Source organism: Malaclemys terrapin, chromosome 3, assembly GCF_027887155.1.
Source record: "Malaclemys terrapin pileata isolate rMalTer1 chromosome 3, rMalTer1.hap1, whole genome shotgun sequence".
NCBI lineage: Eukaryota > Metazoa > Chordata > Testudines > Emydidae > Malaclemys > Malaclemys terrapin.
The window spans coordinates 78,830,265-78,846,361 of NC_071507.1; the positions used below are offsets into that span (position 1 = coordinate 78,830,265).

General features: G+C 40.5%; 1 protein-coding gene across 11 annotated transcripts in view; it reads left to right on the top strand.

Annotated features, from left to right (window-relative positions):
- Nucleotides 1–16,097, top strand: part of SIPA1L2 (signal induced proliferation associated 1 like 2) — a 244,219-nt gene that overhangs the window by 195,296 nt on the left and 32,826 nt on the right. For all 11 annotated transcript variants that reach the window (XM_054023000.1, XM_054022992.1, XM_054022991.1 and 8 more), the window contains 4 exons: nt 1,231–1,331; nt 1,878–1,981; nt 5,328–5,716; nt 12,879–13,088. In XM_054023000.1, coding sequence (XP_053878975.1) covers nt 1,231–1,331; nt 1,878–1,981; nt 5,328–5,716; nt 12,879–13,088 — 804 coding nt within the window. The remainder of the gene's footprint in view (nt 1–1,230; nt 1,332–1,877; nt 1,982–5,327; nt 5,717–12,878; nt 13,089–16,097) is intronic.

A 16,097-nucleotide genomic window follows, 5' to 3' on the forward strand; every position in this document is an offset into this window, starting at 1 on the left:
GATTAGGACAACCTAAGTGCAGGAACCAGATTGTGACTCAGTTCCAGTCTGGTTTCTATTTCCCCTTTGCTTTAGTGGGGGTAATATTCTGTGCCAGTCCTTTTACTGGTGCAAATTATTTCTCCCTCTGCATTTGCTCCAGTGACATCTACTTCCTAGCCACTTGCACGGGGGCTGAGTAGTATCCCAGCGGCAGCTGGTCTCTTTCCCCAGGCAGGCTCCAGCAATATGGGTAGTTCTTTCACATGAGTGTAATGGGGCTTGTTACTTCCCCTTACTTCCCTGCAGAGGAGGAGTCACAATTGAGCTGTTAGTGAATAGGAACCCCTTCACAAAAATATGTTAACTTTTTGGTGACCCTAAACATTTAACTCTCTCAATTCTGCTACATATGTTCTATGTGAGATCTGTTCTTCATTACTGTGAATGTTGCACTTTGGCTGATGAATCTACTGCTTGGTAACATTTTTGCTGTTAAATATTGAGATACAGAAATACACAAGTTGCCTAATTTAAAAACACTTGAGACATGCTACTCAGAGTTAATTAAGTTATTTTTATAATAAAATATGGACACTGAAATAATCTTCTTGTCTGTTATCAGCAGAATATTGCCTTGACATGTTCGATTATGTGTAAAATATCCCATGTAGCAGATATGTGTAGTGTCTTGGAACCTGCTCAAGGAATTTCAGATTAAGAGGGCCTGACATCTGTGAAAGTGGAAATGTTTCAAGTAATGGATTTAGTACTGAAGTGTGTAGAGCCATCAATTCTGATTTTGAATAAACAGCAAACTTTCAAACCTCTGTTCGGTAGATGCAAAATATGTTGTGCACCCATTTCATTAGTAGAATCCTGCATTTGCACATCCTGTCAGATATTTGTGGGCATAGAAGTGGGAATTGGTCCATGGAACAGCTAGTTGATGCATTTTCATGGTCCATCCATTGTGTGGGGCTTTGACTGTTTGGCCCCAAAAATGTAGGGGTTTTTAATCTAACATTGTTGTTTGTTTATAATTAATCCTAAATAGTGTTCTGCCAAGAAACATACACTTAGATATTTTTACTTAGAGTAACAAGTTTCCCAATGCTATTTGCTTGCTGGGTGGTGATGATTGTTTACAGTTAATGACCTACAAAGATTTTTACCTTGGAAAGTTCCCTGTGGGATAATCAGTTTTGTAGTTAAGAAAGAAACAATTTGATTGTCTGCTTATGTTACAAGGTGCCAATCCCCTTTACTTCATGAACACCAAGGTTCAGGTCCACTGGAGTGTGAAGGAGGCAGAGAACGAGAGGAAACTTTGGAAGGAACCAGATATGCTGGTAATAATAATACCATATATTAAAAGTAAATAATCTTCCTAGGATATACAAGTAAAGTTAACTACTGGTTTTGATGATGATCCTAATTTCCATTTATATAGAGCCTTTCATCCCAAAGGATCCGAAAATGCTTCAAAATGAATGCAGTATCAGTGAAATGCAGTCACCTCTGAGGTGGTAAAAGGAAATTAAACAAGCAGTATAACAGTCAGAATAGGATAGATTTTGGCCAAAGAACACTTGAGGCAAATTCTTACTCTTTTATAGGAAGTGCCATGGAATATTTAAAGTAGGCTCAGAACAAACACTTTGATTTCTAAGGTCTCATTCAAAAGCCTCACACAGAGTGGACTGCATAGAAGTCTGTTTAATTATTTTGGAACAACAAAAGGGTTAGGAAAGTCTGCCAAGGTTTGAACCTGTGATTTCACAGGGTTTAGTTGTCTCAAACCTGATGCTTAAAGCACTGAGCTATGTGCTTTTTTCTTTGTATAGTATGTTCATCCTTTTAGAAATCAGAAATTAAAACACAATTATTTATGGCAGAAACGAAGTGGCATGCACCATCCACCAAAGTCTTGAGTTCCTACAAAGACCGGGCTTTACCAAAAGAAGGCAATGGCAAGGATTCGCCAAGCAAACTTTCTCATGTAAGTCTGTTCAAACTTCTCTTCTACTGTTAAAAACTTGGGTCTGAAAAGACACTTGCAAGAATCTTAAATGTTTAAAATACGTTTTAGTAATTCCTGAAGTACAATTTGGCGTTTGAGAGGCTTGCATAGCTATGCACAAACTAAGTACATTAAAAAGGTCATGTTCTGGTTTCTGGGACATTGCAGGGATAAAATCCTTACTAATGTAAGCATCACTCTGCTGTCTGACTAGAGCTTCATTTACATTGGTTTGCTCAGTCTTAGGAGCACATCCCATTATACACATTACATTCATGCATATCATTTCTTGACATGTTGTATGGGATACATATGTACTATAATTATCAGCAGTCAGCTTTCTTCTTATTTGGGCAAAGGTTCCACCTCTAAAGACTGTATCTAGTTAAATGTTGTTATATTTTTGTGCCTTTTTACTTGTGGGTGTGAAAGTGGAGGCCTGGTTTTTTTTGGTTGTTTTTTAATGATTTCCAGCTGGATTAAATTGTGTGCACTGAGAAATGTCAGAATTGGTAAATATTGGTAGGGCTGCCTACCAATATTGTGTAAACTTCATTAGGATTAGAAGTTAAAAGTTATTAAACAGATTTATTTTCTAAGTATGATACAAATGCTGTGGCTGCCTTAAGAAAAGACGCATAGAAATTGAAGTATTGGATCAGATAATTGGTCCACCTTGTTCAGTACCTTGCATTTAATAGTGGCCAGTGTCTTGTGATTTAGGAAAAGGAAAAAAAAAACACTAGTAAAGTGCCATGTTCCCTTACAAGCATTTTGTATGTTTGTAATACAAAAGTCTTGCTAGATGTACCAGGAAACTATATGATACTACTTGTAAAATAATTTCAGTAAGGTTATGGGGCCAGATTCTCAGCTGGAGTAAATTGGCTTTCTGATTTATACAGGCTGTGAATCTGGTCTATGATGTTTGAAAAAAAGACCCTCGTAATGCTGTAGTTTACAGTACTATACAATCCAACACATGGGGGAAATTACTTCCTGATGTTTTCAGGCAAGGAGAAATTGTCCAGAAGTTTGAGGATTGAATCACTGTGTAGAATGAATAACATTAAACTCAGTACCAATACCTGAGATACTGTTCTATTCACTGAACTTCATACATTTATTATGACTTGGTTATATGTATTTGAATGCAGCACAGCATTACTCTATCCTTGAATTACTCAATCAGTCACTTAATATAAAACTGAGAGATGCCTATCCAAAGCATAAGAACATAAAAATGGTCATACTGGGTCAGATCAATGGTCCATCTAGTTCAGTATCCTGTCTCTGACAGTGGCCAATACCAGGTGCTTCAGAGGAAATGTGCAGAACTGGCAATCATCAAGTGATCCATCCACTGTTGTCCACTCCCAGCTTCTGGAACACAGAGGCTAGGGACACTCAGAGCATGGGTTGCATCCCTGCCCATCCTTAATAGTCACTGATGGACCTATCCTCCATGAACTTATCTAATTTTTTTTTAACCCTGTTAGATTTGACCTTCACAGCATCCTCTGGCAGAGTTTCACAGGCTGACTGACTGTGTTGTGTGAAGAAATACTTCCTTTTGTTTGTTTTAAATCTGCTACCTATTAATTTCATTGGGTGACCTCTAGTTCTTGTATTATGTGAAGAAGTAAATAACATTTCCTTATTCACTTTCTCCACATCAGTCAAGATTTAATAGACCTCTATCATATCTATCATATCTCCTCTCAGTCGTCTCCTTTCCAAACTGAAAAGTCCATCTTTTTAATCTCTTCTTATATGGAAGCTGTTCCATACCTCAGTCACTTTTGTTGCCCAGTTCCTTGGATTATCCGTTGCTGGAGATGAGCACTAAATGAACAACTTTATATTTTTCAGAAACAAATGTTGCTGTTTAGGATATTATGCATATCCACCTCAGTATCTTTGCTCTTCAGAAATCTTGGATATCTTTCTTGTCCTGGTGATTTACTATACTTGAGTTCTAATTGCTCCATGACATGTTTAGAGATCAGTCGCTGTTAAGGCCACATTGAGATTCCCTATGAAGAGTAGCCTTGACACATGGAAATACGTGACTCTGAGCTGTAGTTGAAGTTTGGTTGGTGTAGCTCAAGAGGAGAGCATGCAAAGGTGCCAGCTGTTCGCCAGCTCACCCCAATCTTGGCCAGTTCCAGTGCCAAGCAGGTACTGGTATAAACTAGAGCAGCCTGAAGGAAGCTTTTTCTGGGCCTGATACTTACTTCGCTCCTTCCTATGTTTTTTTTACTTCCTGAAGGCTTCCTTCCTTCCTAATGGTTTCTTTCCTCTTTGATGCCATGTTGCATTTGTGGTCCAAACTGAAGCACCTCTGCGCTGGACAACTCTCTAGCAAATCCCAACCCTAGAAACGTGTTCATTTGCATTTCCAGCATCTAGTTCCCTTATAGTGAAGTTGAAAATCATCTCCAAAAGTTTTATAATGCACTTAAACCCCCTCTTTTTGTAGCAACTTTTCAAACAGACACTGAGACTTGTTAATTCTCAATGTGCAGTTAGTTGAGGCAGCCTTTTCAAAAGGGCTACATCTAACAGCTTGGGTATAAGAAAGGATTATCCTTCTGTACATCTGCTGGAAGGGAAATTAAAAATAGTCGTCTACCCGCCCGCTTTCCTTCTTACCTAGGCTTTATCTGGCTTGGTCCTGGCTGTCTTGCCTCACGGGTAAATGAATTCAACTCTTTGTAAAATCTCAAATTTTCTACTGATGCAACTGTCTGACACAGTTCTTCTAGTCCAGCAGTCATACTGAGCTTGAACCCCCAGAGGTTCAAGTCCCTTGCATCTGGAACACACATTCCACTTGCCTTCATTTCAAGTAGTCATACATGCTGCACCTGATCCAATAAACTGGATAGTTCATCTACTCTGAGAGAGGATAACAGTAATTCAATCTCCATTGTTCTTCAGAACTGCAATAGAACCTAATTCAGGGGTTTGTTCATTTTAACTATCCACAAATGATAGTTTATGGATGCAAGCATGTCAGAATCAAAGAATTTAAATGTGAACATGGGATTTGCCATCTGAGATCAAACCAATGCTCTAGAGTCTATTGTACCTACCAACACAATAGGCTTTTGGAGGAAAGAAAAGTCCCATAATATACCTAGGCAATTGTGTAGTTCACTTCATAGAAGCTGGTTGCACATTTAGCTTCTTTTGTATTTGGTGTTTGTACTTAACAATGCTGTGAAAAGTATTAAATGCAAGCTAAATGACCTTTGAATAAAGAAAATTAAGTAACCTTAAACGGAAGTAAATAGTATTTATAAACTTTTTTTTTTTTAAGATTGGAGACAAAAACTGTTCCAGTCACTCCAGCAGCAATACCCTGTCCAGTAATACATCGAGCAATAGTGATGAAAAGCACTTTGGCTCCGGAGACCTGATGGACCCTGAATTGCTTGGATTAACATATATTAAAGGGGCTTCTACTGACAGTGGAATTGATACAGCCCCTTGTATGCCTGCTCCTCTTATGGCCCCTTTACACCTTGCTGGCAGCAGGTCTGGGGTACATAGTCGGGCTGAGCAGTGGACTGAATCTTCTGAAACTCCTGGGCAAGATGATGAACAAGCTAAAATTTACGCTGCACATAGCTATGCTTCTGCCATTTCTAGCAGTCATACAGCTGAAGGTAGCATGGGAGACCTCAGTGAAATATCCTCTCATTCTAGGTATGTGTTTTTTCTATACAAATTATGTGATTCAATTAGTGACTGAGAGAATTTGCTTTTGTTTATGCTAGATATTTCTGTTCCTTGAAAATGTGCTTATTTTTATTTTTTTATATTTTAATACATATATGAGAAAACCAACAAAAGGCTTTCCCTCGCCTTCCATGAGACTGTTACAGAGGGAGTGTTTAGGGTGTGTCTGTGTGTGTATGAATTTCTATTTAAAAATCTAATCCAGGTGTGTTAGTTACACAAAAAATTGGACAAACATTTAGGACAGGAAGTGATAACATCCATATCAGTTTGAACTGAGTAGAGGGTGTTTAGATAGCAAAATGGTGGGCCATTGTTTCAGTGAAGGACAGTTCAGAAAATGGTGTCAAACTTGCGCTGTAGGGCCCTTATGAGTATTTTTGGAGAGGAAAGACTTTCCAGTAGGGCCAGAATGAAATGCTACTATGATATTTAGTTGTCATGCTATAGTGACACATGATAAGGAGTACAATCTGCTTCACGTTCACTGAGAATTTTGTGGGGATAACCAAGCACCCTGGACAATCAAAGTGCCTTCCCCTTTATTGCAGCCTGATGTGGCGGCACCTTGTAGGTTCCTCCTTCTCCTATTTAACAGAATACTTTCATTCGTGATTTTCGAAGGGGTTGCCTACATGGGAAAATTTTACAGTTGTACCAGTATAATTATACTGATATAGTTAAACCGCTATAGTTATACCAGGATAAGTCCTTGTGTGGATGCTATTATCCTGGAATAAGAATGTCTTTTTTCAATTTAGCTTAAACCACTTCCAAAGCAACATAAATTAAATTGGAAAAAAGCATGCTTATACCAAAGTAAGGGTGTCTACACTAGGAATTGTATCAGTATAACTGTAGCTGTTTAAATTCACATCTTACCTTACATTAGTACAGATTTCCCCATGTTGACAAGTCCTAGCTCCCTTCACAATCACACACCTCAATTCTGGATGCTTTACAGATACCTCAAAATCCTTCAATGTGTTGCCCCCAGTGAGCCTCATGTTTGCTGTGAGCTTCAGATTTGTTTGAGCCAAATCAGCCCTGCATTCAGTACTGACTTGCATGGATGAATGTCAGCTACTCCTCGTCACCATTTCCTATTATGTGTTTGTGGAGGTCTTCCCAGAAATGTACTGAGATGATCTTACCCTGTGTAGCTTGTGCGGCCTGTCAGGAGCACAGCACAAGGTGGCATAGCTGCAGGGCCCTAAGTGTTCTGGGGTTGTGGCATTAATTGGATAAAGCATGTTATTTATGTATTGCATAATACAACATTTTCTAATTTCTTAATCAAGAGAAAACAAAATAGGATAGCATTGTAGGAGTATTGGGAGAATAAACACCTGCCTCACGGGGGTGTTAGGAGAATACATTCATTAATATTGGTGGAGTTGTTAGATAATACAATGAGCACCATAGAAAAACCTACTCATAAATAAGTATATAGTTTATTCCTTGAGAATCCCATTCTCTTCACTTCAGTTCAGCAGCATAGCTGTTAAGATGGAATGAATAAATAAATAAATGAGTCTATCTATACTCTGTCCTACTGGCAATGAAGTGATCATTAAAATATTGGAATGGGTACAAAATAAGTTTGTCAATTAGTAAAATATCAGCACAGTGTGTTTATATTATTAATGTTAATTTTGCATTAGTATCACTGCCTCCATTATTCCAATTAATTTAAATAACTGTAATAGCTTCAGAAAGAAACCAATCAAGTTAGCTTGGCACCCCTTTCTCTGATTAGCACATTTTTTCAAGAAGCACTTGGCTGCACATGCTCTTTCAGTACAATACAACTGATGACATAAGGATTTAATGCTATAGCAATTAGATATAATTCCACTGGAAATATCTGTTTCTTTATATTGGTGTATAGTGAAGCTGCATTGCATACCTTGCTCCTTAATTTAAATTAATATGTTAGATGCCTGGCAAAATGTGTATATGTTGGATTGAATTTGGTGGATTTTGCTGTCTGCCCTTTGACTATAAATGAAATTTGTGTACAGTCCGTGTGTTCTAAAGCGAGTTGTGTTGTGTGAGAGGATTTGTACAGCTGGTTGCTTTTATCTTCCCATTTTCTGGAGTTTTTGAAGGTGCTGCTTTTGAATGCATGTTGAACTCTTTTGCTTGGTAAGGTGGAGTCATTTAAAGGGACATTATTTGCGCATTTTTGTTCCTCTGATTTGTCCATTTTCAATGCACACCAGTACAGGAAAAAACAATGAGTTGCATTCCACATCCTCCCTCTGTGTGCTATGTATGCAGGAAATTTGTCTCATCTAATTTCATAAGCATTTTCCTAAGAAGATACAGTAGTGTACAGGCAGGAAGAAAACTCGATAAATACTTTCAAATATTGAATACTATATACATACATAATAGAATACAAACTGTGGAGATACAGTGGGCTGAAATAGATTTCTGAAGAATAGAATAGAAATAATTATTTGCATAGTAAATAAATATGCAATTTTAAATATGTAAAATGCCATACAGACATTAAATCTTCAATCCACCTCCGTGAGGTAGACAGGAAAATCTATTCTTGTTTTGCAGCTGGAAAAACTGATATGCAAAGAGTTCACATGACTTATCTAAGTCAGTGGCAGAGCCAGTTAAAACTCAAGAGATCATGACTATCCCTTCAGGGTTGTCCAATCTCACTTTGGTAATATTTTTTAAAAAATATCTGTTCCTAATATGAGTGCCAAATGATGTTACTATTTTAAAAAAACACACCATAAATTGTATTTCATGTGGGTTAGCTGTTTAAGGTATAACTTATGTAAATGTCTTCTTCAAATGAGTTTTGTCACAAACCATACTTACAGGTATTTAAACACTTTTAAGAATCTGATGTACTGTAGCCAAACAAGCTTTAAGAAATTAGTCTTATTTCACAGCTGTGATATTGCTACTGTGAAATACGGTGTTTTCATTATTTTAATATGTAAATGAATTGTGTTCTGACTGACAGGTCACCCCAATGCCAAATTCCTCTCAGTATGATTTTTTTTTAATTAATGGAGATATCCTATCTCCTAGAACTGGAAGGGACCTTGAAAGGTCATTGAGTCCAGCCCACTGCCTTCACTAGCAAGACCAAGTACTGATTTTGCCCCAAATCCCTAAGTGGCCCCCTCAAGGATTGAACTCACAATCCTGGGTTTAGCAGACCAATGCTCAAACCACTGAGCTATCCCTCCCCCCCTCTAGTCTATAACTGTTCAGAATTTGACTAACACAGTAGGGTTCTGACCTGATTTGAGACTTTTAGGTATTACCACAGTATAAATGTTTAATAATAAACATTTTCTGTAACTATAAATATCTAATAAATTAAAACTTAAACAAGACACAAACCAGCAGGTTGGTGGAAAGCTATTTCCTATATAAAAAATTCAGTGGTTCCTTGTTAAAATGCAGTTTATTAAATGGATGAAATACAACCCAGGAATGCTGTTGAGTATAGACGTATTGGGCCTGATTCTACCACCCTTTATTCATATTGAGTAGTCCCATTGAAGAAAGTATTAATCTGCCTGAGTAAGGGTTTCAGAATCAAGCCTATTGTGTGTAATGACATCACAAACTATCAGATCCCTTTGAAATATGTACAGCCTTGTTTTTCACAGCTGTGTAATTGTCTATCTTGCTGTCTCATTTTTTAAATTCTAATTACACCCTTGGATTACCAAATACAATCAGGTTACTGTAGCTGAAACAGTTTCATTTAGCCTCAAATAGTTTTGCATTCCTACCTTCCTAGCTAGTCAATAGTCTTGGACTCAAAAGCTAGTGACTAGCATGCCGCTGGATGAGGCAAGGTCATACTGAACCAGTAACCTGAGATAGTGAAGCCTCTATATACTTTAATTTTGATGCTGTAACAAATATATGGCAAAAAGTTCCCTCTGACACTTCTCTCTCCTATCGCAAGATCCATCTTGCTAACCTCCAGCCATGGCTTACCCCCAGCATCTGTTGCCTCCATTCCTGCTCTCGCAATGAAGAGCATCTCTAGTAGAAATCAAGTGACCAGGCCAACTTCCTCCACCACAGATTCATTCTCTTTCAATTCCGCTATCTTCCTAAACAACTCTACTTTTCCAACTTAATTGAATCTCATGCCTGCAATACCAATTGCCTTTTCAGCACCTTTAACTCACTCCTCAAACCTTCACCTCCTCCCATCACTCCTCTCTGTACGCTATCTCGCTGATTTCTTTCAAGAGAAAATTGACAAAATATGACATGACGTTTCCCCTCCCTTGGCTCACCTTTCCTTCCCCCTTTTCTTCCCCTCTCCTCTCCTCCCCACCTCAAACTTTCTTTTCCTCCTCCTCCTCCCCTGGCCACGCAGGCAGAAGATTCTCATCTGCTCTCTTCCACTGTCCTCTTGCTCCAGTGACCCCATCCCATCTCCTGATCTCCCAGTGGGGGCCCACTCTTATTCCCTCCCTTACTCTTCTTCTTAACCTCCCAGTCTCCTCTGGTTGTTTTCCCTCGCAATACAAACATGCTTTAGTTTCTCGCATCTTAAAAATACAAACCCTTGACTCCACTTGCCTCTCCACCTACCACTTCTTTTCCCATCTCCATTTAATTTCTAAGCTCATTGAACGTGCTGTTTACAGTCACTGTCTGGAGTTTCTCTCCAATTCCACCCTAGACTCTCCAATCTGGCTTCTATCCTTGCACTCAACTGAAACAACTGTCACCAAATTCTCTAAAGACCTCTTGTTAGCCAAATCTCAGAACCAATACTCCATGCTCATCCTGCTTGACCTATCAGCCACTTTTAACACAGTCAACTGTGCTCTTCTTGAAATCTTGTCCTCCTTTGGCTTTCATGACTGTCCTGTCCTGGCTCTCCTCTTACCTCTCTAATTGCTCCTTCTGCATATCCTTCGGGAGATCTTCCTCATCCCCCTTCCCACTTTCTGTGTGGGTATTTGGAGGTAAATCTGCAACAGGCTGTTCCCTGCTCCAGCAGGGGAATCCAGAATCCGATGAGGCTGAGGAGCTGCAATTCCAGACACTGCTCTTACAGCTGGAACCCCCAATTCCCGCTCCTCACCAAATCTTCTCCTGCAGTAGGGGTCAGCATGTGTCAGATTCCTTCTGGTTTGCTACTGATCACCTTTAAAGTTACCCACCCACATTTTCTGACAAGTATAATCCTGCCTGTGGATCATCTGGCTACAGATGGGAAGTGGGGGCAACTAAGAATCAGAGAAAATTTAGAGAAAAAAAACATAGTTGTTATACTGTCCACTGAGGGTGAAAAAGTAATCTATAGTAACGGGTAATGTTTGCAATACTCAGCTTGATTGCAGTGTTGATCATTTTTAATAATTGAATGTTCATGCTAAGTGTGTATGTGTGTGTATATATATATATACACACATACACGCTTAGCATGAACATTCAATTATTAAAAATGATCAACATATGTTTTGATTGACCTGAGTTTTCTAAAATACCTACTAGGGGCAGAAAGGGAAGATGATAAAGCATCAAAAAAAAAAAAAAGAGAATGGATTATTGATCTTAATTTTTATAAGATCTATATTTATATAATAATGTATATATATTTACCAAATGGATCAATAATCCATTCTCTTTTTTTTTTTTTTTTTTTTTTTTTTTTTTTTTTGGATGCTTTATTATCTTCCCTCTCTGCCCTAGTAGGTATTTTAGAAAACTCACGTCAATCAAAACATATCTATACTTTTTTACCATTTACATTTCACTCAGCATGAACAATGAAACAAGTCTAGTCCCTGTCACTTTCTGGTTCTCATGAATGAGCACAGTACTATTATGACTGGATTAACAATGAGCCTTGTATGGTAGGTAGGGCACAGGACTCCGAGTCAGAGCTGTGACTTCTGTTCCCAACTCTGCAACTGACATAACGAATTGCCTGAAATAAATCATTTTATTTACTGGTGCCTTAGTTCCTTCATCTGTAAAATAAGGCCTTCCTTGAGGAGATATTGTTTGCTTTAATTTGACTGTAAAGTACTTTGAGAGAGTCTGATGAAACATACCATTAATAATTACTAGCACTATTAATAATGCAAGAGAATATTCAAATAATCCAGAAAACTGTGTTCATTGCCATATTCATTGGGGTGAAAGTTATTTCTATTCATATGACCTTTTTTTAAAAGGAAGCTTAAATCAAGAGCCTACCTTTAGCTGATGTCTTGTCAAGAGTAATATTAAGTGGAAATGCCTAGAAGTTCTCAGAGTTCAGGCAATCATCTGGGGCCATGTTCATTCCTGATGTAATTCTTGGCATTGATGGAGTTACACCAGGGTTGAATTTGGCTCATTGTCTTTAAATCAGACTGGTTTGCCTTGTCATTGCCAGGGCCGGCTCCAGGCACCAGCCAACCAAGCACGTGCTTGGGGTGGCACCTTAGAAGGGGCGGCCAATGTTGGGATGGCGGGGGGCGCTCGCGGTGTTTTTGGTTTTGTTGTTGTTCGGTGCGGCGGCGCTCAAGGGTTTTTGTTTGTTTGTTTTTGTTTCGGCCGGGCAACGTGGGGGGTGTTTCGGCGGTGCGGCTCTGTGGGGGGAGGTTCTTCGGCAGCACGGCCCAGCGTTCCGGGGGTTTGGGGGGCGCTCGGGGGGGGTGCAGGGGTTTGGGCGGCCCGGCGCAGCACTCCGGGGGGTGGGCGGCCCGGCGCAGCACTCCGGGGGTTTGGGCGGCCCCGCGCGGCGCTCGGGGGGGGAGGGGGGATTGGGCGGTCCAGCGTGGTGCAGCGCTCGGGGGGTTGGGCGGCCCGGCGCGGGGGGGGGGGGGGGGGAAGGTGTTACGGCGGGGTGGCGCTCTTCTTTTTTGCCTGGGGCGGCAAAAAAGTTAGAGACGGCCCTGGTCATTGCAATAGGTTCAATGATAGAAAATGCTCATCTTGTGAAGTCTTTCTGAGTGTGTACACATGTGTGTGTTCATGAATGTGTGCTCAGAGATGTAATTTAGCTATATATAAAATGTATTAAAGAAATTTAAAAGAGAGAATTATGGTTGCATAGCTGGTTGTAATCTCGAGTCCTTGATATTTTACTGCACTGCAGATTTTGTTCTGTGTTCCTTTTCAGTGGGTCTCACCACTCAGGAAGCCCATCAGCACATTGTTCTAAAAACAGTGGCTCTCTAGATACCTCCAAAGTCTACATAGTGTCACAGAATAGTGGCCAACAGATCTCTGGATCTGTATCAAAATCACACCACAGACAAGGAGCAGTGAGCAAATACGTCATTGGTTGGAAAAAGTCAGAAGGCAGCCCTACACCTGAAGAATCTGAAGAGTAAGATTTTTGTTTATTCTTATTTTAGAAAATATATATATAATAAATTGTGTGAGGAAAGTTTTTAACTTTCTCATTATTTGAAAAGTATAAAATGCCTCTCCTTGTCTTCAGTTTTATTTGAAATATTTGGCTTTATTCTTCCTTTATGTACCAGAGATCTCGACACAGGTGGAAAAAAAATAATTGGTTGGAGGGTCCTCTTGCCTCCTCCTTCCTTTTTCTCTCTTCGTTTCTTTCCTGTTGAACCTTCTCCTTTTTTACCCAGTGAAGCAAAATGAGAGAAAGGACTGGCATTGTTAATCTGGCCAAAAATTACAGTTGTGTTGTAAAGACATGAAATTCCATCTTGACAGGGCCGGCTCCAGGGTTTTGGCAGCCCCAAGCAGCCAAAAACAACAACAACAAAAAAAGCCACGATCGCGATCTCCGGCGGCAATTCGGCTGGAGGTCCTTTGCTCCCAGCGGGAGTGAGGGACCGTCCGCCGAATTGCCACCGAATACCTGGACGTGCCGCCCCTCTCCAGAGTGGCCGCTCCAAGCACCTGCTTGCCAGGCTGGTGCCTGGAGCCGGCCCTGCATCTTGAAGAGGATTAGTTAGGCATAACCCCATTCAGGTCTGGAGAATCTCAGTATCTTCTCAAATGATTCTCCAAAAAGCTTAACTTTCAGTGAAGGGGTTCTAAATAAGGTTGCTCCTGTATATAACCTCTGGGTTTGGACCCAAGGGCCTCAGCTCTATAAATCTTAATTCAAGATTTTTCTATGCTGGTTTTGGTTTGAGATGAAAAAAAGAAGAGTATTGTGGAGATTAAAAAAAAACCTTGAGTCTTGTCAATTGAAATTAGTGTTGCCTTTGAGTCATTTTGTGGAGGGACACCCCCACTTCTGTGTTAGAATATTCCCCAGTTCCTGGAATTATGTAATTACATCAGAATTACAATTTTCACTTTAAAAAATATTTCTAGCCTTTAAAGCTGCAAAAGAAAACTAGAAAACATTAACTGACCATAACTGATGCAACAATGTCTGCCATAGTCTGCAGAGACCATGACAGAATAGCTGTGAGAGTGCAAACAGCCCCATTATCTCAAGGGGGTACTAAGCTGTACCTGAAAATAGTAGGGGGCCCTGCCAGCACTATCCCAACAGAGGACTGTGTGTATGGTAGGAAGAAAATGCAGTGTGCCCAACCCGTTCGTTCATCCAATTTAAATACTCCCAGGCTGCTGAGCTAAGTACTGGGACCCTGCTGGAACTACTGCTACTATTCTTGGAGGTTAGATAGGGACTCCGTGCCACTACCCATCCCTGATGTCCCAGTGTCACTCCAAGTGGGGGAGGAGGGCAGGGTCATGGCATAGGAATGAAGCCACAGAGTGCACTATGTAGTGGAGCGCCTCAATTGCTTTAATCCTGCCCTGGATGGTTCTGGGGCACTTGATAAAAAGGCCACACACAGCCCAGGTCTACATAGCGGGGGGCGGGGGGGTTGACTTAAGATACGCAACTTCAGCTATGCGAATAGCGTAGCTGAAGTCAGCGTATTTTAGGTCAACTTACCTGGCCGTGAGGACGGCAGCGAGTCGACCGCTGCTGCTCCCCCGTTGACTCCGCTTCCGCCTCTCACTTGCTGGACTTCCGGAGTTGACGGGGAGAGCGATCAGGGATTGATTTTTATCGCGTCTACACTAGATGTGATAAATCAACCCCTGATAGATCGATCACTGCCCGCCGATCTGGCGGGTAGTGAAGACCTGCCCTCAGTCTTGGGAGTGGAGGTTTCTCACAATTTGGGCATTTATTTCCTCTCTGACTTGACTCTTGTGCTTAGAAAAACTACTCAGTTCTGCTTAGATGTAAGAAGGAGAAAAAAAGGGAAGAGAAATACTGAAGATCCAGGCCCTGCCTCAGAAATAGCCCCCCAAATCTCCAAAAAACACTCAAGAGCAGAGATGTGGAGCTGCAGGCATGTGGAACTTAGTGGAAGCAGAGGCCTTTCTGACTTGAGCATTGGACCCTGCAGCAATTGTTTCTAGAGCTAGGAAACTTCAAAAGGATTGAGAAGTCCCAGCTGCTTTCCAATCCTGGGCACATACCATCCCCTTACTGGAACTGTTCCCAAGATGAAGGGGCTGGTGAAATTAACACTGGAGCCAGATGATATTTCATTTTGTGGCACTTTTGGAGGTTTCGGTATTCATTGTGGATTGGAATGAAAACAAACCCTTTACATCACTTGCATGGAAACGGAATTATCAAAATGTCTGTTTTCAAACAAACACTTAAGACAGGGTGGGCCGTGGTGCAGGTGTATGTGGTCAGGACCCTGGCCTGGGATGTGGGAGGCAAAGTTTCAAGCCCCTGCTCTGCCTGATTCAGAGTGATCTAGGATGGTGTGCTCTGAATCAGGCAGAGAAGGAACTTGAACCGAGGTCTCCCACAATTCAGATCAGGGCCATAACCGCTTGGTGAGTGCATATCTCTCTCAAAAACTTGATTAAAGTCTATAAATCTCTGTGAAATGTTTTGGCTTCAACGAAACAGCATATTTCAGTAACATTTCATTTTGCTGAAAATGTTCCAACCACCTCTAATAAACAGCAGTGTATCTTGCCTGGCAGTAGGAAAGCTCAGGAGGAACTTCTTCCTCTTGTGCAGAAGTGAAAGCCTTGGTTCAGAATGTGGTGCAGTTACTCAAATTTGGTTACAGCTGGTGCTTTGCATCCTTCCTATTGTACCAGCATAATAGGAGCAACAAGTACTGTTTGGATCTGCCATGTAATAATAAAAAAAAGCGTGTTATATATTCTTTTTATCTTCAAAATCATGTACCATGATCCCCTTACTTCCTTATTGAATATAAATAACCGATTCTGCCACCTCCTATATAGTAGAAAGCGCTGTTTATCTTGGCAGACTGGCAGCAAGACGCATGCAGTAGTTTATTTTTAAATGTGATATGTGGACTATCCTTTATTCTGTGGGAGGGGAAAATGAATATTAAAT